At 38.5% G+C, this 21,267-nt stretch overlaps 1 protein-coding gene across 1 annotated transcript in view; it reads right to left on the bottom strand.

The window, feature by feature from the left end:
• Positions 1 to 21,267, bottom strand: part of LOC579855 (low-density lipoprotein receptor-related protein 2) — a 57,301-nt gene that overhangs the window by 23,223 nt on the left and 12,811 nt on the right. The window contains exons 5-15 of the mRNA XM_030977822.1: positions 21,068 to 21,180; positions 19,945 to 20,015; positions 18,981 to 19,192; positions 17,509 to 17,562; positions 16,902 to 17,015; positions 15,468 to 15,599; positions 13,652 to 13,996; positions 7,560 to 7,688; positions 6,650 to 6,766; positions 1,372 to 1,509; positions 604 to 714 (exon numbers count right to left, since the gene is read on the bottom strand). Of these exons, the coding sequence (XP_030833682.1) occupies positions 604 to 714; positions 1,372 to 1,509; positions 6,650 to 6,766; positions 7,560 to 7,688; positions 13,652 to 13,996; positions 15,468 to 15,599; positions 16,902 to 17,015; positions 17,509 to 17,562; positions 18,981 to 19,192; positions 19,945 to 20,015; positions 21,068 to 21,180 (1,536 nt within the window). The remainder of the gene's footprint in view (positions 1 to 603; positions 715 to 1,371; positions 1,510 to 6,649; positions 6,767 to 7,559; positions 7,689 to 13,651; positions 13,997 to 15,467; positions 15,600 to 16,901; positions 17,016 to 17,508; positions 17,563 to 18,980; positions 19,193 to 19,944; positions 20,016 to 21,067; positions 21,181 to 21,267) is intronic.

The raw sequence follows: 21,267 nt of genomic DNA, 5'->3' as shown, positions 1-21,267 counted from the left end.
GACAGGCTCACAATGTCCTGCTGTTCAAATATCAATCATATGGTCTTTTGAATCCCAAGCAAAGAAGCTTTTAAATGCTTCATCATCTTCATAATATCATCATCCTTTATAAAAGTTAGCATTTTCCGTCTTGCACGGGGTTACTGAATTTCGCAGCGTGATGACACCCCCTCTCTGCACTTCTTCTTGTCTAGAGCATCCTCCTCAACAACCTTAATGCTTTCTTTGTTCAACATATTTTTCTATTAAATCTTTGATCTTCCTTTACCCTCTTATGCCATCCACTTCCAGATCCCACTCTTTTTGTCACAGGTTCATCATCTTCCCTTCTAAACACAACACGCATCCATCTCGATCTATTTCTCTTTACAGTCTCTTCCAGACCCAACCTTTCCATGAACTCACTAGTGTACTTTCTATCGGACAGTTTCACACCACACACTCATCTTCTGTATCATGGCTCTTTCTGTTCTCCTCTAGATACCTTCTTCTACTCTCTTCACATTACAAGTTTTAATGTAATATCTCTATGTAATGTCACTACAATTTCTTTAAGAACTTGATAATAGTCAGATTAGAGAGCATGCAGAGGACTTTACTTACGACATCCTGCTTCATCGCTTCCATCCGAACAGTCAGTAAAGGCGTCACATTGGTGAGGCCCAGGGATGCACTGTCCATCGTTACATGTGAACTGATCAGGATGACAAGTACCTGAAAATATAAATAGTTATTTTATGATATGACAATAGGGACTTTTAGATTATGCACGACGAGAACGTGGACTGCCCTTTTAAGGCAATGTGACGTCACTGCCAGTGCCTTAAAAGGACTTCACATTGCCTTAAAAGGGCAGTCCACGTTCTCGTCGTGCAGAGTCTAAAAGTCCCTATTACTACTACTACTACTACTACTACTACTACTACTACTACTATTACTACGTGTGTGTCCTAATCCAACGCCTAGTGACCATTTCGCCTTTCATTTTCGGATCGTGACTAATAAGTCGGGGATAACCACTAGAGATGTTCTTCGTAACTTTATGCTTTATCAACAAGGTGACTTCGATCATCTAAACCGCTTGCTTCAGTTGGTTCCTTGGTCACTCTTTATTGATCCCAATGATGTTGATAAAAAACACATAAAACTTTTTATCGATAACAAATACTAAATATCCTTGATAAATTTGCTTTCAGCCAAACAAAATATGCCACGATTTCAGTAGCTTATAACAGTTATTGTAACTTTTTATTGATAACAAGTTTTATGAAAAAAGGCCCAAGTACATGCATAAATATCCTGTAATTTTGCAACTGATCAGAGGACTTTCGATCTAGGATCGATCCCAACTCAAGATAGGACAGGACTCACCTCCTTGGGGTTGGCAGTTGAGTTCATCGCCACCGAATCCACAATCATTGATGAGATCACATACCGATCTGGCAGGAATGCATTCCCCATCACTAGGACACTGGAACTGATCTTCATCACATGGTGCAAAAGTCATGTCTGAATAAGGATAGAGAGAGTAGTAAGACAGTGTCAAAGTTGAAATGTCATATGTCTAAATACTGAAAGAGAGAGAGAAAGATAATGTCAAGGTTTAAAGGTCATGTCTGAATACTAAAAGATAGAGTAGTAAGATAATGTCAAGGTTTAAAAGTCATGTCTAAATACTAACAGACAGAGAAGTAAGATCATGTCAAGGTTTAAAGGTCATGTCTGAATAATGAAAGATAGAGAAGTAAGATAATGTCAAGGTTTAAAGGTCATGTCTGAATACTAAAAGATAGAAAAGTAAGATAATGTCAAAGTTTAAAGGTCATGTCTGAATACTAAAAGATAGAAAAGTAAGATAATGTCAAGGTTTAAAGGTCATGTCTGAATACTGAAAGAGAGAGAAGTAAGATAATTTCAAGGTTTAAAGGTCATGTCTGAATACTGAAAGAGAGAGAAGTAAGATAATGTCAAGGTTTAAAGGTCATGTCTGAATACTGAAAGATAGAATAGTAAGATCATGTCAAGGTTTAAAGGTCATGTCTGATTACTGAAAGAGAGAAAAGTAAGATAATGTCAAGGTTTAAGGTCATGTCTGAATACTAAAAGATAGAAAAGTAAGATAATGTCAATGTTTAAAGGTCATGTCTGAATACTAAAAGAGAGAGAAGTAAGATAATGTCAAGGTTTAAAGGTCATGTCTGAATAATGAAAGAGAGAGAAGTAAGATAATGTCAAGGTTTAAAGGTCATGTCTGAATACTGAAAGAGAGAGAAGTAAGATAATTTCAAGGTTTAAAGGTCATGTCTGAATACTGAAAGATAGAATAGTAAGATCATGTCAAGGTTCAAAGGGCATGTCTGAATACTGAAAGATAGAAAAGTAAGATAATGTCAAGGTTTAAAGGTCATGTCTGAATACTAAAAGATAGAAAAGTAAAATAATGTCAAGGTTTAAAGGTCATGTCTGAATACTAAAAGAGAGAGAAGTAAGATAATGTCAAGGTTTAAAGGTCATGTCTGAATACTAAAAGAGAGAGAAGTAAGATAATGTTAAGGTTCAAAGGGCATGTCTGAGTACTGAAAGATGGAAAAGTAAGATAATGTCAAGGTTTGAACGTCATGTCTGAATACTGAAAGATAGAGAAGTAAGATAATGTCAAGGTTTAAAGGTCATGTCTGAATACTAAAAAGAGAGAAGTAAGATAATGTTAAGGTTTAAAGGTCATTTATACTCTTATATAGTATCGAAAATATTATCGTTAGTGAAAAATTTGAACAAGTTTGTGACAAAGTGAAAAATAAACCCAGGGCCGATATTCAATGTAATACTTATCTAAAAAAATATGACTCGGTTTTGGCTTCGGTAAAATACTTAGTCAAGCTAAGTTGAAGCTTTTGGCAAAGTATTTTACTCCAAGTTTAAGACAGCTCCCTTGCTGGCTGAAGCCAATTATTTTGAAGGCCTTGATTGGCAGGTATATTGTGTCATACGCATTTATTATAACCTGCGCACAGTTACATGTATATCAGCGTGCCTTAACCCTAACAAGGCCCCCCTCCCCGCGATTTTTCTGATTGTTCGGGAACGCATACGGATGGCGCCCGCCGCTCGCTGACTTTTTTCTTTCTAGTCTTGCGCCTCTTTTAAAACATTTTTTTTTTGAAAATCGGACGCACAGTTACAAAGTCACGCGACCTTTGTCTTTGCATGTCAGCCCGAAAATTGCTAATTTTCTTGATTTGTGTACAAACATTATGGAAATGGCATTTTTCCTAAAAAGAGATAAAACATTGGTTACTGTGGCTTGTTTAAAGTTTAGGTGTTTGTTTTGGGAGTCAAAATAGTTGAATTGTAGTTAGAAATGAAATAAAACGACAAAAACAAGGAAATACATAAGAAATTATCAAAACAAGAGAAAACATAAGGGATAACCTAGCTCTTCCATTTTTTTGGTCGCATTATTGTTTCAAATGGTCTAACGAATACATGAAGTGAAAAAGAATGCTTAAATATAAAAAAAAATATATGATTTATGGGTACAAAGGTGAATTTATGACCTTATTTGCATAATTTATCATAAATATGCGGCGATCGGCCGTTTCAAGGCCGAGATCTTAAGGGGGGGGGGGGGAGGGCCGTATTAAGACCTCAAATAACCCGGCTTTTTTAGGGTTAAATGCAAAACCTTTATTGTGCATAAGTTTGGATTGTGTAAATGAAGTCACAATGATACTCAGTAAGAAGGTAACTTATTATTAAAGTAATAAGTTGGCTTACTAAAGTAAAATACTTAGATGTGATCTGAATTAAACTTGAGCACTTATATTTTTTTCATAATCGGTTTTCTTAGCCCTGACTCAAAAGGGCCGTTCGACAAATAAAACCCAAATATGAAATACACATACACATAATTATATCATAACATTACAAAATACATGTTAGAAGAAAATATAATGCTCAAGAGGCTATACATGCGGGCAATTTTGACGTACTGGCGATAGCGAGAATTATCTGTTGATAATGTGAGTTGAAAATGGGTTCTTTCCTTACAGTCCGCAGATATTATATTTTACCAATTTATCTACTGATTGTGGACAAGGATTAATATTAAGATCTTTCTACCGATTAATTAATTTATTTATTCATGTCTTCTTTATAAAATCAGGGTGGTCCCATTCAAGCCACAAGGCCTGATTTGAGGGAGCCCTGCTGTAACAAACAATTTACATTTCAAATATCTTACAATACACATAAAAATACACAAAATATACAACAAAAACCTAATATAAACAAACTATAAAACATGTCGTACAAATAGGAAATTAGATGAAAATGGAAGAGGAGAGAGAGAGTAAACGAAAGAGAGAGAGAGAGAGAGAGAGAGAGTGAGAGGGTGGTAGGAATACTTCAGTCATTTAAGTCACTTGAATTTCACGGACATTTCGTTTAAAAATAGGTAGTGAGGCGGAACATTTGGTTAAGTATGGGTAGTGAGTTGAACAACTTTGCTGCTGTGTACGAGAAGGTCTGTTTTTTTAATCGGTTCTGGGGTTGGCAAGCGGCAAGCTACAATTGATGCATTGAAACTGATCTCGTGGGATACGGGTTAGCACTTTGAGGTAGAGCTTGTTTTAGATAAACAGGAGCAAGATTATTCAGGATTGTATACATTAGTACTTGATAATTGTATTCCAATCTGTGTTTGATGGACTGCAACCTTAAAGAATTTAACATAGATTGTACAGGCGTATACTAATCTGCATCTAATACTAAACGACAATATTTGTTTTTACATTTCTGTAGTCGCTTTAAATCTGTATTTTTCAGTGATCCCCAAACAGTTGAACAATAATCAATGTGAGGAAGAATTAATAATACAAATAATTAATAACAATAGTATAAATTAGTAAATTCACGTTTTATCAAACAGTGCTTAATCCTCCGCATACATATAAGCGAGTTCATAATCCTTTTAAAAACATCATTGACATGGGAAGACCAATCTAAGTTCTGATTTACAATAACACCCAGATATTTAAATTTCGTTACATTTTCTATAAGTTTACCATCCATTTTTATCTGTAGTTTGACTGGATTCTTCTTCCTTCGACTTGAAAATAACATAACTTTAGTTTTGTCTGTGTTAACAACTAGTCCATTTTCATTCATCCATTCACATAAAACTAGTATGTCGTTTTCTAACTGGGTTTGAACAGCTTGTACTCCATAACCATAGGAGAAAATGGCAGTGTCATCTGCGTACAAAGAAATATTAGTATTTGAATGCAAGGCTAGCTAGATCACATATGTCATTACAAAATAGTAGCGGGCCCAAAATTGAACCCTGCGGTACCCCAGAATGAACTGGGAGGAAATTACTTCTAATGCCCTTGTATGACACACATTGGTTTCTTCCCACTAGGTAAGACTCAAACCATGATAATTCTGTTCCGATGATGATCGAAGAAAGAATTACGTTTTACGTCACCCGTCAGCTGTAGTTTGCATCTACAAACCCTACCTTGTCAGTGGGTCATAATGCATAGCGGAGGCTCTGAGCTAGGAGACTATATTCAGATACCCAACTCCATCCATTGGCCCTGGGGTGGTATTCAACTCAATACTTAGAATAATAAAGAAATGTCAATAAATTACTAAGCTAAGAACTTTACCTATCTCGTATTAAAATCGCATTTTCGACATTTACATGCGTAAAGCCTCGGTCACAAATGCCATTACGAACTGCTACGAACGCCGTCTGAACGATTTTCAGACAATGGCAATTCGGAAAGACAATGGAATCACAGGGAGATTCGTAAGAACGCATCGTTCGTACGAATCTTTGTGACCGTAGCTTAAGACGAAATCTAAGTAAAATACTTACTGAAATGCATTGTGACATCACACGGTCAATCAAAAGTAATGCGCAATTAATGCGTCGCAATAAATACACGCTGATATAATTGTGAGCATGTTATAATACTGCGTTAGAAAACCATATGCCTGCCAATCAAGACCTCAAAATAATTGGCTTAAGTCTAGTAGGGAGCTTTCTTAAATTTAGGGTAAAATACTTAGCGAACAATTTCGAATACACCCCTTTACGGTTAAGGGCGCCATTTTAATTTGAGAGTAAACATCGCGTCATCAATGTTTTCAGATGCGCATTCATGGTTGCACGACTGCCTGTGCTGTGCGCTCACATCATATTGACATGTGTGCCATTTTAAATTACGAGTAAACAACTATTTTTACTCGTAAATTAAAATGGTGCCCATGTCTGCGCATGCGCACTCTTGTAACCGTAAACGCGTGTATTGAATAGCAAAATTGGCTAAGTATTCTACCTAAGCCGAAGACCAAGTAAAATACTCACATTTCAAATTTAACTATTGAATTGAATACCGGCTCTGGACTGTAACTCTTATTGACACAGCCAGAGACTGACAGAGTCGGGATCTGCTCAAGACTTTATGGCATCGTTTTGAAGTGTCAAATTACAGTCTGGCATGTAGACTACGTCATTATTAGTATTGTTGATACATGAAGTACTGATACATGTAGCTTGTGTTCGCAATATTGCACAGCACACCACACAAACACACAATAAAGGTAGAAAAGGAGATAATAATCTACCAGTACTACTTACCACAGTCTTCTTCATCTTCTCGATAAAGACAGTCAGAAGAACCGTCGCATACCCAAACCTGTCGTATACAATCGCCACTAAGTTCACACAGAAATTGGTCAGGCCCACATAATTGCTCTGTAGAAAAGAGATCAAATCCAAACAGATGCATTTATTACATTAATCCTGTTTAAAAAAAACTATTTATAGGAGCATATTTACCATCACACCATCGTCATTAAAAATCATCATCATGATCATCAACATCATCGTTATCTAGCTGTATCATCATCATAACCATCACCCACATCATCGACATCACGATAGTCATCATCTTTGTCAACAAGTACTAACATCAACATCATCATCACCTTTTTTGTCATCACCAGCATCAACACCTTCATCACTAATACTACCATATCATCATCACTATCTGTATATCATCGTTTTCAACATCCACACAAAACAATGACACTATATTTTTCTAAGAGCAAAAAACTCTGCAGTATAACTGCAGTAACTCTTCCATACCCGCCAATATTTGAAAATAAAAAGTAAGAATTTTTTGCACGGTATGCCTTCGAAAATAAGAAATCTGTACACATAACGGGAGTTTGCACATGCTGTGGCAGTGTAAATGGCAATACGCGGTAAATCTGTAGGCCTACAATCTGTAAAAGCAAATACAACATCGGTGCTCGATCATGCAGCCATTCAACCCACGCAATATGTGTACTCTCAAATTACAGCACATGATAAAACAAGCTTAATTAGGCTTTTTCACACACACAAACACACACATATACACATAATCAGAATTTTGAAAAATCAGAATATTCCGGATATTTCCTAAGGGTTAGCAGGTATGCTCTTCCCCTTGAACATAAACTGCCCCTTTGTCTCTACGGAAATTAAAGACATTATACACTACCTTCACAGTTGCTTTCATCGCTGTTATCTCCGCAATCTTGGAACATATCACAACGAAAGCTTAATGGTATGCATTTCCCATCACCCTCACATTGGAACTGATCATCAGCGCACGGAAGGAATGTCCCATCTGAAAATAAGTACAAAAAGGAGAATAATATATTTGTAACCTGTTGTAACCATGTAAATAATGTATCAAAGCAATCACATACACTGTTGGATATTTGTTTAGGAATGTCTTGATGAGACATGTACATTACAAACATTGTGGCTATAAACAGAATTTCATGAAAATTGACCTTTAAGACCAATGGATGTTTACCTGCAAACCCCAAATCTAATAAATACATGATCAATTTCCATCATTTTCCAGAAGAACGTATTTCCATGACTTTCCAGGTCTGCATGTCCATGGCCGGGCGACCCTGAATTGCAGTAATAGTCGGGTCAATATACGGTAAAAAACACCCCAACCCCCAAAAAATTGCAACTAAAGGTTTTTCAACGGTTTCTGGTAGTATTTGACCTCAGGAATAACATAGTAAAAGTATACCAAAATCGAAGGTTCAGAAATCTGTTTTTTCAAGATGGCGTCCAAGATGGCAGCCGATACCTAAAAATGTCCATAAATCACTTATTATCCATCATTGAGACATCATTTTGGTGTCTATCCCATGGTTTCGGGGGTCAGTGAATCCATTGAGACAAGTAAGAATGGTTTGTGATGGTCTACGAAGCCCCCAAATCCAAGATGGCGTCCAAAATGGCCGCCATAACATAACATTTGTCATAAGTCACTTATTATCCATTCGAGAGACGTAATTGGGGTGTCTATGCTATGGTTTTCGGGGTCATAGAATCCATTAGGATAAGTTAGAACTTTAAGCAGTGGTTCAGGAAACCACGAAATCCAACATGGCGTCCAAAAGGCCACAAAACCACTATGATTTCTCAATAGAGGGCGCACTTCTTGAACAGGAAATTAACTTATAATTTATCATTTTATCTCTCACCCTTATGGCGTCACACCCCCCCCCCCCCCCAGAAAAAAGGTGAATTCAACTATTGACAGGTCATTGTCAACACTGAGGAAGTGGACCGAGGGGGAGGGGGGGGGGGGAGTGACAATGCCAAAGTAACAAGTTAATAATAATATCTAGACACATATTCATTATACCTTATAGTCATATTCATAGTCCTTAACCTCTGCAGGTATAGCGAAGTGTGCTACAGGCAGTACAGAAGTCGCAATGAATCAAATTAAGAACATTACTAGGTGCAGCCTCCGTATTTGACATCAGTGGAACCAGATGATTGACCTCTAATTTCCAGCCCCAGTCTGTGTCGTCCATGTCTTCTCAATTTCCATGCCATGACTTGGTAGCCTGGGGGGGGGGGGGGTACTCACATATTAAGAAATAAGGGAGTGTGCCGCTCTAATGGGTCACTTTTTCACCCCAAATCCCAAAAGATGGGTCCCATTTTTAACAAAAATATCCCTAAACATGAGTCTGTGTTTTTCAAAATTTCAAAATTTTTTCGGGTTTTTGCATTGTGAAAATAGTGAAAAATGGGCTTCAATTCAAGAAAAATAACCCCTAAACAAAAAAAGGGGTTCCGAGACTTGACCGGCACACCCCCGGCCAAACCAAATACTCCCCCCCCCCTACCCGGGCTTGGTAGTATGTTCTGAAGGAGTGAATTTGGTGGAGGCTGGCGTAGGAGGAAGTTGCATTGGCAATTTTCTTGACGAACAAGTTGTATCGTAATGATGCAACTGAGTCATTACAGCTGTCACCAAACATGACAGACATTGCTTTGATACCAAGTTCCTCTAAGTTAGTTACTTTGGCTGACTTGGTAGAAGGAAAGTACCAGCACAGGATTCCAAAGTAAGGTTGCATTTCACAAGCTTCTATTTTTTCCTATTCCAAATATCCGGGAAGTCGAATCGCAATCGGTGTAGGCATCCAGAAAAAGTAGTTGTGAGCACAGATTCCGTACCCAGGTCCACTTCCAACTGCTTACAGTTCTACACCTTCGGGGCCTTGGCTGCATTATAAGAGTGGAAGTATAGTTCCCTGCTATCTGTTCCAAGGATTTTGCGAAGTCCAGTTCCTTTCATCACGGTACCGATTGCTTCCAGCAAAATCATGAAGGTCTGGAAGCAACCTAATTGCAAGTCAACCCCGTTTAGTGTGCTATTCTGGGGTGCATCGATGAGTTTAGCTCAGCGGCCTTCCAATATGCTGTTTTCATAGTCTCGTTCAAAAGGAAAGACAAAGCTACGAATTTGGAAGAGATTTCGAAAGTAACAATTGTACCTGAACAAATCATAAATGCTGATTTGCTTTGCTGCTTCAACGGTTCCTGGTAGTTTAAAAAACAAGGGAATTTTAAGTAGCAGAGGTGTTCGGCTTTGAGCTCAGTCAGTTCCTATCTGCACTTTTAGAGGCTAGGAATGTCTTTCGGAGGGCTAAGAAGCCTCAGCTAGCTCATGCTATAACTTATCATGCAGTAAAGTGTCGAGTGAAGCCGTGAAAGGACTCAGAACAGTATGCTCTTGATGATGGTTCCTTGGTACATCGGATTCCATAGAAGACAGGAGACAGCTATGCCACAATAGTACGATCCTATGCAGATTTGACAACCCCCCCCCCCACGATATGGTTCTGCAAATGTAGTTTTTGACGGCTTTGGTGGAGGGCTGTCAATTAATGATAGTACACACCATCGACGTGGGCAGAATGCCCATCCAGTTGTCAGATTCAATGCAGACACAGTATTCTCAGGCAAGAAGGATGAGCTTTTATCAAGAGACTGCAATAAGCAGGGACTCATAAATCTCATTAGTGAGGAACTGAGAAAGGGTAACTGCTCCGTCATCAATGTATCCGGGGATGCAGATACACATTTTGCTATTAAAAAAGCTGTATTCGATTTTTCTCGTCGTCAGTCTACTACTCTGATTTGAGAAGGCACTGACATATTGGTGTTACTCTTGCATTACGCGGATATAGATAACAGGGTACTATACTTCCGGTCTGACAATGCAGCCAAGGCTCCGAAGGTGTATAACATTGAGCAGTTGAAAGTGGACCTGGGTAATAAATCTATGCTCACAACTACTTTTTCGATATGCCTATACACTGGTTGCGATTCGACTTCCAGGACATTCGGAATCGGAAAGAGAGCAGTCTTCCAGAAGCTTGTGAAATGCAGCCCCACTTAAAAATCCAGTGCTAGTACTTTCCTTCTTCCAAGTCAGCCAAAGGAACTTATAGAGGAACTTGGTATCAAAGCAATGTCTTTCATGTTGGTTGCTGCTGTAATGACTCACTTCCATCATCACGATACAACTTGTTCGACAAGAAAATTGACAATGCGACTCCCTCCTACGCCAGCCTCCATCAAATTCCACTCCCTCAGAACATACTACCAAGTCGTGGCATGGTGGAGAGTGAATTGTAATACATGGACGTGACAGACTGGGGCTGGAAATCAGAGAACATTCAACCGGTTCCAGTGATGTTGATTACGGAGGCTGTACCTACTAATCTTCTTAAGTTGATTCATTGCAACTACTGTGCTGCCCCCCCCCCCCCCACTCAGAGGTCGGAATGACCGCATGCGTGTTGCCAAAATGTCCAGTAAAGGGCGTACTTTTCGTGCAACAAAGTCCGGCCCGAGAATTGTAAAAAAAAGGGGTGTATTTGACTTTTCACCCGGAGATTTCTTTAAAAAGGGGGTGTTTTTTCTTTTTTCTCTCATCTCTTTGGACTCCTGAGAAATTATTCCGAATTTAGGGGGGTACATTGAGCATTTTTCCTGATTTAGGGGGGTCTCCAAGGCAGGAAAAGCCCGCGAAATGGGGGGTTCGGAAATATTGGCAGTCCTCAAATAGGGGGTGCCTTTCAAAAAGAGGGAACGAGCATAACATCAAATAACATTGAGTGGGGGGGGGGGGGGGGGGGCGGGCTGTGCTGCTTGTAGCATACTTCGCTCTACATGCATATGTTACGGACTACCATGTAACAGTGTGTGTGTGTGTGTGTGGACCTTGCCAACTTGATGTATGCCACAATCCATAGAATGAGGCAGAAGATGATTTATTCTTACTCAAGTACACTCCTCATCAACATGAAGGTACATGAAGATCTGAATGTGTATTCGCTATAAGATGACATGAACAACACAAGGTTTTAACATTTTAAATCGTATAGTGGGTGGGTATTATGAATGTGTGTCTAGATAATATTATTAAGTTGTTACTTTGTCATTGTCACTCCCCTCCCCCAGTGTTGACAATGACCTGTCAAAAGTTGAATTGACCCCTTTTCTAGGGGGGGGGGGGGGGGGGGGGAGGTGACACCATAAAGGTGAGAGAGAAACATTATAAGTTAATTTCCTGTTTATAAAGTGCGCCCTCTATTGAGAAATCATAGTGGTTTTGTGGCCCTTTGGACGCCATATTGGGTTTCATGGTTTCCTGAACAACTGCTTAACGTTCTTACTTACCCTAATGGATTCTACGACCCCGAAAACCATAGAATAAACACCCCAATTATGTCTCTCGGATGGATAATAAGTGACTTATGGCCATTTTGATGTTATGGCGGCCATTTTGGACGCCATCTTGGATTTTGGGGTTTCCTGATCCACATGCTTAACGTTCTAATTTATCCTAATGGATTCTATGACCCCGAAAACCATAGCATTGTCACCCCAATTATGTCTCTAGGATGGGTATAAGTGACTTATGGCCATTTTTTATGTTATGGCGGCCATTTTGGACGCCATCTTGGATTTGGGGGTTTCGTAGAATATCACAAACCATTCTTACTTGTCTCAATGGATTCTCTGACCCCCGAAACCATGGGATAAACACCAACATTATGTCTCTAGGATGGATAATAAGTGATTTATGGCCATTTTTAGGTATCGGCGATCATCTTGGACGCCATCTTGAAAAAACAGCTTTCCGAATCTTCGATTTTGGTATACTTTTAGTATGTTATTCCTGAGGTCGAATACGACTAGAAACCGATGAAAAACCTTTTGTTGCAATTTTTGGGGGTCAAACCATATCTTGACCAGACTATAACTAGAATAAATCCACAGAATTTCCAGGAGATTGATCGCTACCGCTATTAATGGGGTTGGGGTTTTGGGGCCTGATTTGGTTTTATATTAGGTGTACATGACGATAGGTGAAGAAGTAAAAGAAGAAGAAAAAGAAAAAGACGGCACAGACGAAGGAGAAGGAGAAGAAGGAGTTTCAAATTGATTGTGGCAGGAATCTGGAACATCGCAATAGGAAAATTTCATAAAATAAGCTTTTAAGAACATAATTTTCTAGAGCAACAAATTTAAAGAAAAAAAAAGACTTATAAACTTGTTCACATGGAAATGGTAATTAGTAGTTCATCTTTCAATGCCTAATGTAACCTATGCTTTATTTTCATTCAGAGAATTTCACTTCTGTCCCAGGCATCTGAAGAATAACTTGATAAGAAGGGTTAACAATCCTTTGAAATTGAGGTTCTATAAATCTATAACGCAGATAAATTGTGCACATTTGCTGGGGAGTGGTCTGTGTGCGGACAAAGGGCAGACAGCGAAACACGCGTGGAATTCAACGGTCACCCTAGATTTGTTACACATAACATCATCTGAGCAGCAGCAAACAAATTTGATTGGCCAAAAAGAGACTCTCCTTACAGGGAACAGCTGTTATAAGTCATCGGTTTATACCTGATCTGAATATTGTTTACGATTGCAAAATATATATATATACAACATTGCAACAACAAAAAATTACAAAAAACAAAGCAAAACAAAACAAAGTAAGATCTGGGCCCCGTCTTACAAAGAGTTACGATCGATCCAAATCAATCGTAAGTACTTCAATCATTCGCAAGTTTGCAGTCTCCTATCTCTTATGTACATAGTTACGATTGATATCAATCGCAAATAAGTTACGATTGATATCAACTCTTTGTTTGTAGACGGGGCCCTGATGTATCCCAAATCATCTGAAAACAATCAAGAATTACGTCTACACCCACTCCCATTTGAACGAGAAAGGCTCACCAGGTGGCTGGTCGACTGCCTCAAGGGTGATATCATATCCTTGTGTGCCCACGTGGATGTTCGAAAAGAACTCTATGAAGAGCTCGTGACCGCTTGATAGGATACTCGATGGGAATGACGTCTTGTGTGTGTAGACCTCCAAGATCTGACCGAAGTCATGCGTATCTGTGCCGTTGCCAAAGGTGAGGTATGACAAGAGGCTGAGCTCAAGTGTGTTGAACGTCACGTTAATCACCTTCCCTGGAACCGTTGAAACATGGGTCACTGTGTATGTGTTCGTCGGGTAGTCATCAGGGAAATTCGGCGACATCAACATTGTGGTGTTTCCGTTTAAGAAGATATATTCTAGGTTGATAGGAAAGACATATATCAAATAAGGTGATTTCCTCCTTCTTTCCATGACATTGGACTATGATATAAAATTTGTTATAGAATTTGCCTTTTCTCCCTCTCTTGTTTATTTTTGTTTATTCATCTATTCGATTATTTATTTTTTCCACATTTATTTTGGATTAAAAATATCACCTAGCCTGTTCCTGAACAGCGTGTAAACTGAATGAGTGTGCAGACACGAGAACCCATGTTTTTGCAAGGTCAAAATGACAGGGCCATTTCTCGTGAAAACGACGTTGTTTGTTCTTGCTCGATTTGTGATGAGATTTGTAGCACATTTATTTTTTCTTTAGAATAAGAGGAATAATATCAAATCAAGCATGAAAGGCATGTTAAAGAAATCATTGTGAATTTCAAGTCAAATTGTACATGTTGGTGCTCCCATCATAACTGTATGTTGGGGTGTTCCAAAGTTGAGTTCATCATGGGATTCGTAGCACACTTATTTATTCTTTCGAATAAAAGGAATAATATCGAAAATAATATCGCTAGTGACATTCGTTTGTCTTACAATGTATGGTCAACACGGGATCTAAAAGATCACGACGTTTCGAGTGCCGCTGCTACACGTCAACAACTAACACGCCCAAGGATCCCATTCCTCAACACAGTATAGGATATGATAGATCCTACATCGGTGAAACTGCCCGTCCGATATCAGAAAGAATCACTGAGCATAAGAGGGACGTCAGGCTCCGCCGAACTGACAACTCAGCCGTAGCCGAACATGCTTGGGATAACCAGCATCAGCCAGACTAGGGCGGGGTTCAATGCCTTTCCCAAGAACGACATTGGTACACACGGATATTTAAAGAAGCTATCAATATACGTCTCAATCCCAATAATTTCAACAGAGACAACAGGATCGATATCCCCGAATTTTGGATGCGTAAGATACGCCGCCATGACACTTCCCGTCCAGCCGGCCCACATCGAGCCAGCGGCCCGTTGATTGGTTAAGCACCCGTGTGCTTCGACCAATAGGCCTTGTCCGTTATTGTTTCAATTATTTGACCGCCGGTCCACCCGGTCCACCCATAGAGTATAAAACACGCTCCCTTAGTGACCATACATTGCGAGACAAACGAATGTAACTAGCGATATTATTTTCGAAACTATATCTGCAATGAGTAATATATTTAGCATTAAAAGGAATGATATCAGATAAAGCATAAGGAATATGAGAGAAAACATGTTACCCTGTAACGGGAATACCTGTTTTATTGCAAGCCACTGGCTTTTAATTGCGATTTCCCAGGCACGATGTTTGTATTATATATTATATCTTTGTATTTATGAAATCAATAAATTTAATTTAATTAAATTGAATCATCATATAAAGCATTAGACGAATTATAACAGAACATCTTGGTCGATTTTGAGTCAAATGACAGGTTCAAAGACATAGGGCTTATCAGCATACCTGTATTTTGTGGCGTTCCACAGTTGAGCTCGTCATCAACACCCAACAAACAGTCACTAAAGAAGTTACATCTGAAGGTCTTTGGGATGCACTGACGACCAGGACACTCAAACTCATGCACAGTACAATCCCCTGCAAGCCAAACATATTCAATATGATTAACAACAACAGCATGGATGATAAATGATAATAATAAAAATAAAAACAACAACAATAGCAATAATGATAAAGAGCCAGCGGCCCGTTGATTGGTTGAGCACGCTTTTGTTTCCGTCCAGCAGGCGAGCCGAGCCAGCGGCCTGCCGATTGGTTGAGTATCCTTGTGCGTCGGCCAATAGGCCTTGTGCGTTATTGTTCCAATTATTGATCGAATTAATTGACTGGCGGTCCGCCCGTAAAACACCCCTGCTTACATTAATTGAATCACCTGATGAAGTGTTGCAGCCGCGCACGAAACGTCGTGATCTCTTAGATCCCGTATTGACCATATATTGCGAGACAAACGAATATCACTAACGATATCATTTTTAATAGTTTGATTAGTTATATTGTTTTGAATTTAGGGTTAGGGTTATGGATAGGGCTATGGTAATATACCAGTTTTTATGATATCCTGTACCATTTGGGGTTAAATATAGATGTCCTGTTAATATACCATGTAAGGTTATATATACACATATCTACATATTTGACAGGAGTTATAGACGTTGTATTTATCATGTCCTCATCGTTATTTATAATCATTCTACCCCAGTCATTCTTACTTCTCTAACTTATGCATGCATGTTACTTTCGCCAGGATACAGCTTAAGGCATGCGGCCTGTCATTTTTAATAACTCACATACGTACGTCCGACAAAGGAGTTAATAAAGAAAGGTCGAAGATTCGTCAATCTGTCGACCAGTTGAATCTGGTGTCACACATGACACTTCGCATCTACGTGGCCTAGTGGTCAAGGCACAGGTATTTTGAACTAGGGGCCCGTGTTCGAATACCGATTAAGACATTTATTCAACATTTGCAAAAATGTCTAAAAGGAATACAGGCAACTATTTTTGTCTAATTTACTTTCCCATTAAAAATAAATAAAAGTATCAAGTCATGATAGATTGGACGGTGCTAAAGGAAGCGTTCTAACACAACCTAATAATGGGCGGAGTATCTTGTTGAAAAATTTGAGGGGGGGGGGGGGTGGGGAGATGCTCATACTCGAGATATTATGACATGCTGAAATAGAGGTTCACGCTTATTTCGTATATCATAAATTAATTTGAAAAATGTGAACAACATGAAAGAAGGGAGAAATAGATGTCAGATAGTGGCTTTATAGTCGGAAAATTGAAGGAGTTCGGGGATGTAATGCCACATTTTTTTTTTTTTTTTTTTTTGGGGGGGGGGGGTGTTGTTGTGGCTAAGGGCTGGTTGTGACTTACCACAGTTAAGCTCATCCTCCCCCATTTCACATTCATCGATGTAATTACACCTAAGCGATTCATCGAAGCATGTACCGTCATTGCAGCGAAACAATCCTTCTTCACAAGGCGGTCCTGGTGGAGAAAACAAAAACGAAAACAAAAACTATCATTAAGGCACTGGCAGTGACGTCACATTGCCTTAAAAGGGCAGTCCACGTTCTCGTCGTGCAGAATTTAAAAGTCCCTAACAGCTAGCGTGATGACGCGTGATGTGGCACAAACGGCCGTCCATACTACAATCATGCAGAGTATAACATGACGTCTATTGTGTGCACTTCCGATCTACAGTCGCTCGTATCGCACGCACGGATCATAGCATGAATACAGCAACTAGAAGTCATCCCAGGGAGTGGGATACTTCGCGGCTCGGGACGATGCTCCGCATCGTCATTGGGTACCCCCCCCCCTGAGAAAAAAGCTAGATCCGCACCTGACACGCGCATACACACGCACAGAGGCATTGCATATAGCCGCAAGAGGGATGGGGAACCCTTTTGGTGATAAGGCATTATTAACGTAAGACAAACAGATTAACAAACATATAACAAAATACAATTATACACACCTGGCTTCACATCTTTTGGTAGAGACACGCCATTGACATTTATCGGAACACCCACTGTAAACAGAAGAAAGAGATAGCTTTTTTATTGATTGATAATTCAATATTTTTTTCTTGGAATGAAGCCTTTTTTTGCTGCTCCCTCCGAAATAAGGTTTGTGATGTATTTATATAAAATCATGAGCAAATTAAATACCGACAATCTGGTAGTCATTGAGTTACATGTATTGCACTAATTTATGGCGGAACGTGGTTATTTGTCGAAAAAAGAGTGAGTGAGCACTAACTTTTTTTTTTGGCCCTCGAAAATTTGAAAATCGCATCCCCCCACCCCTTGAGCACCAGGGGAGGTGGCCCGTCTCCAAATAAAGGTAAAATTAACATGTTTGTACCTTTTTTTTCCCAGGGGAGGGGGCCTGGGCCTCCTCCTTTGATCCGCCACTGGGTACATGAGAACTTGTCTACATCAATAACCCACTACTTGTAATGGCCAAAATTAAACTGATTGAATCTTTGTGCAGCACATGACGCCATTTTTTTGCTGCTCCCTCCAAACAGAGGTCTGTGATCCATTTATGTAAAATCAAAAGCGAAAAAAATACCGACAAATTGGTTGTCATTGATGTACATGTATTACATTTATTTATGTCGGATCGTGGTAATTTATCGTAAATATACGAGGATCATAATAATTAACAGTGATAAAAACAATTAACAGCCAGTATTTACAAATGTATGCATTAACAAATATACAAATCGACTCTTATAGATACTATGTCCCTTTTGCAGTCAACATCAAATTCTGTAGAACTTTGTAGGAATTAGGAATATGTCATGTATGTCCTATCCCTGAAATGTAAACATAAGCAGTGTCCTAGTATTTAAGTTATGCAAGAAAACCCGTTTACCTTCTAGACTTCACTGTCAGACACTATTGAGTGACTGACTGACTTTCTTTTCTTTGGGAATAAAATACGTGAAATGAGCTGTGAAGGGTACATGAGCATTTGTTTATAACAATAACACACTTCTTGTAGTGGCCGAAAACAAACTGATTGAATCTTTGTGCAGTACAAAACGTACGACCATTCGGTACAAGGGTCTGAAAATCAGACTATTTAATTAACGAACGCCTGTCTGGAATCTCCGCAAAATGCGAAAAAATTAAACAGCGTCGATTTGATTCCCCTTCTCTTTTCTGCTTCCATTTAATTTTGTGGATGCAACTTAAATTCGGCGTAAATATTCATAAATGAACGATACACGCCAATACAAACTAAAACACAACGAGCTCGCTAAGTTCGATCCAATAACTCACGGTCGTTATTTTCCCACAAAAAAGACATTTTCAAGCCTTGGTAGGCCTATTATCTTCTTAAATGCCGTTGGAATTCAACCTTTTCATTCTTTTAGGCCTGCAAATTGGAGATAGTACCTTTAAACTAAAAAAAGAAATGATTAGAAACAAATATTACCACTTTGGACTTCAACGGTTACATCTGAAGATCCAAGTACAGCATTATTGGAAAGAGATGTCATGACAGCTTCGTTGGTGGCAGCAGACACCTGGTTAGCTAATATCAGTTGAAGGTCTGTAGCTGATGTAGTGTTTGGATTACCCGTAAATAAAGACATTGCAATATCACCTGAGACCATGATCATTGCATCTACAACGACACTCCCTTGACTAGAAGGAGAAGGAGAATAATGATAATGATCCGTATATTGAAAGTAGTAGTAGTAGTAGTAGTAGTAGTAGTAGTAGTATAGTAGTAGTACCACTTCCACTACTACTACTAGTAATACTACTACTTCCATTACTATTAATAGGCCTACTACTAATTCTACTTCTAATACTGTTACAACTACTACTAATAATAATAATGAACATAAGAAGGAGAAGAAGAAGGACAAAAAGAAGAAAAAAATGACCTTTTCAAAGCATAAATGCTTATACACAGAAATAAAAGTATTGTACAAATAACGAATATTTACTATGACTATGATCACATCCCAAATATTAGTAACTGCTACTGCTGTAACTAAACGCAATACTGTTACAAAAGAAGATCTATGATTATGCGAAAGAATCTTGCTTATCAAAATTATCTCCGTATTTCAACGATCTGTGGATATGTAGGGTTGTTTGACCCGTGTGTTGTAAACTACGAAGTGGTCTCTAAAAAATTACAAAACGGTGTGTTTACTGAGAATAATATAATAAAGCTTTCATGGCACTGGATGAAGTCACTATTTTGAGCTCACCGCAAATCTTGCAATCTCGATCTCTGCAATCCGAGTTCTTTTTAGCACAATTATTACACTAGATATTGTAAATAAGATATCATTAATGGATCTATATACAAATGACATTTTTCTTTAAAATATATGTTCATTTCTAAGGGACATGAATACTGAATATAAGAAGAATAGAAATACCTCAATCCAGTCACAGTTACATTTGTCACAAATCCACCAAGCTGATCATTATTCTGTAACCCATTCATCATCTAAAAAAAGAAAGAAATCATTAAATTGTGATTTAAAATTATTATTTGTAAATCTAATCTTCTGTACTAAAACCCCCCATTAAGTTCAGTTGATAGAATATTCGTGTATACACACACACACACATACACACACGCACACACACACACGCACACACACGCGCACACACACACACACACACACACACATGTATATAACATGTATATGTATGGAGAATGAAAGGATCATCATGCATGTATCATGAAATAATACCAGGAAAATGTTAAGAAAATATAGTCCGTGAAAAAATATTAACAAACACCAGTCAAAACACTGAATCACTTGACAACAAATACAAGTTCTTTAAAATGCGCTCCAAAAAGAAATCTCTTCCCCCCCCCCCCCGCCCATTTTTCACATTCCTCCCATTTCCTTATGAATTAATATCTCATTACTACGTCACGCTCTATTAATAACTATGTCCGCGACGTGGTTCAGTGAACATATTTACAGTGTATTAAGGTAAGGCATGACGTTTCATTTATTCGAAGGTTCATGAATTGCAGTATCATTATTCCCAAAAAATATATTCAAAAGACATTGATCACGAAATATGATATAAAAGAATCTTAATATAGAATTCCTATTGTGTTTTCTGTTTTCATTTGCGATTGGTTGTTCGTAAATTATGTCTTTTTATTGCATACTATATTGCCTGTTAATATTGCTGATGGAAAAATGCTGCACCCTTTCGAAGACAAGATTCAAGATTCAATGTATACAGTAGATTTGCGGGTGCACCATGTGTGAGAGAGAGAGAGAGAGTGTTGAGGAGTCCTGAAAAGGACTCTGACTCAGTAAAGATTCAATATAATATAAAATTATCAAAAAGTACGCCAAGGTGACTGTCAATATAAAAGATGGTAACAGGGAAATAAAACTGGAATTCTGTTTTGTTATCATACAAGTATTGCTTTTGACAAATTTTGTTACAGATCACAGAATTGTTACTGATGATAACATTTTATGGACCGTATTCATGGTCTCTTAACTCCAATTTCGTTAGATATTTTACCTGAGTTTCTGCGTTGCTAGCAAAAGCCATGAATTCTGGCGATGACTGGTCATTGTACGCTGGAATGAATGTAACTCCGTTTAGCGTAGCAGACAATTCAATATCCACATCACCTGCAGAATTGAAAATGCTAAACATAATTCTATCTCATTTTGTGTGAAGTACATAGTAATCTATGGAAAGTTTTGTCATAAGCTTAT

Source organism: Strongylocentrotus purpuratus, unplaced genomic scaffold (assembly GCF_000002235.5).
Source record: "Strongylocentrotus purpuratus isolate Spur 01 unplaced genomic scaffold, Spur_5.0 spur5_scaffold_1, whole genome shotgun sequence".
NCBI lineage: Eukaryota > Metazoa > Echinodermata > Echinoidea > Camarodonta > Strongylocentrotidae > Strongylocentrotus > Strongylocentrotus purpuratus.
Note: the sequence above shows the minus strand (reverse complement) of the source record. Positions and strands in the feature narration are given on the sequence as shown.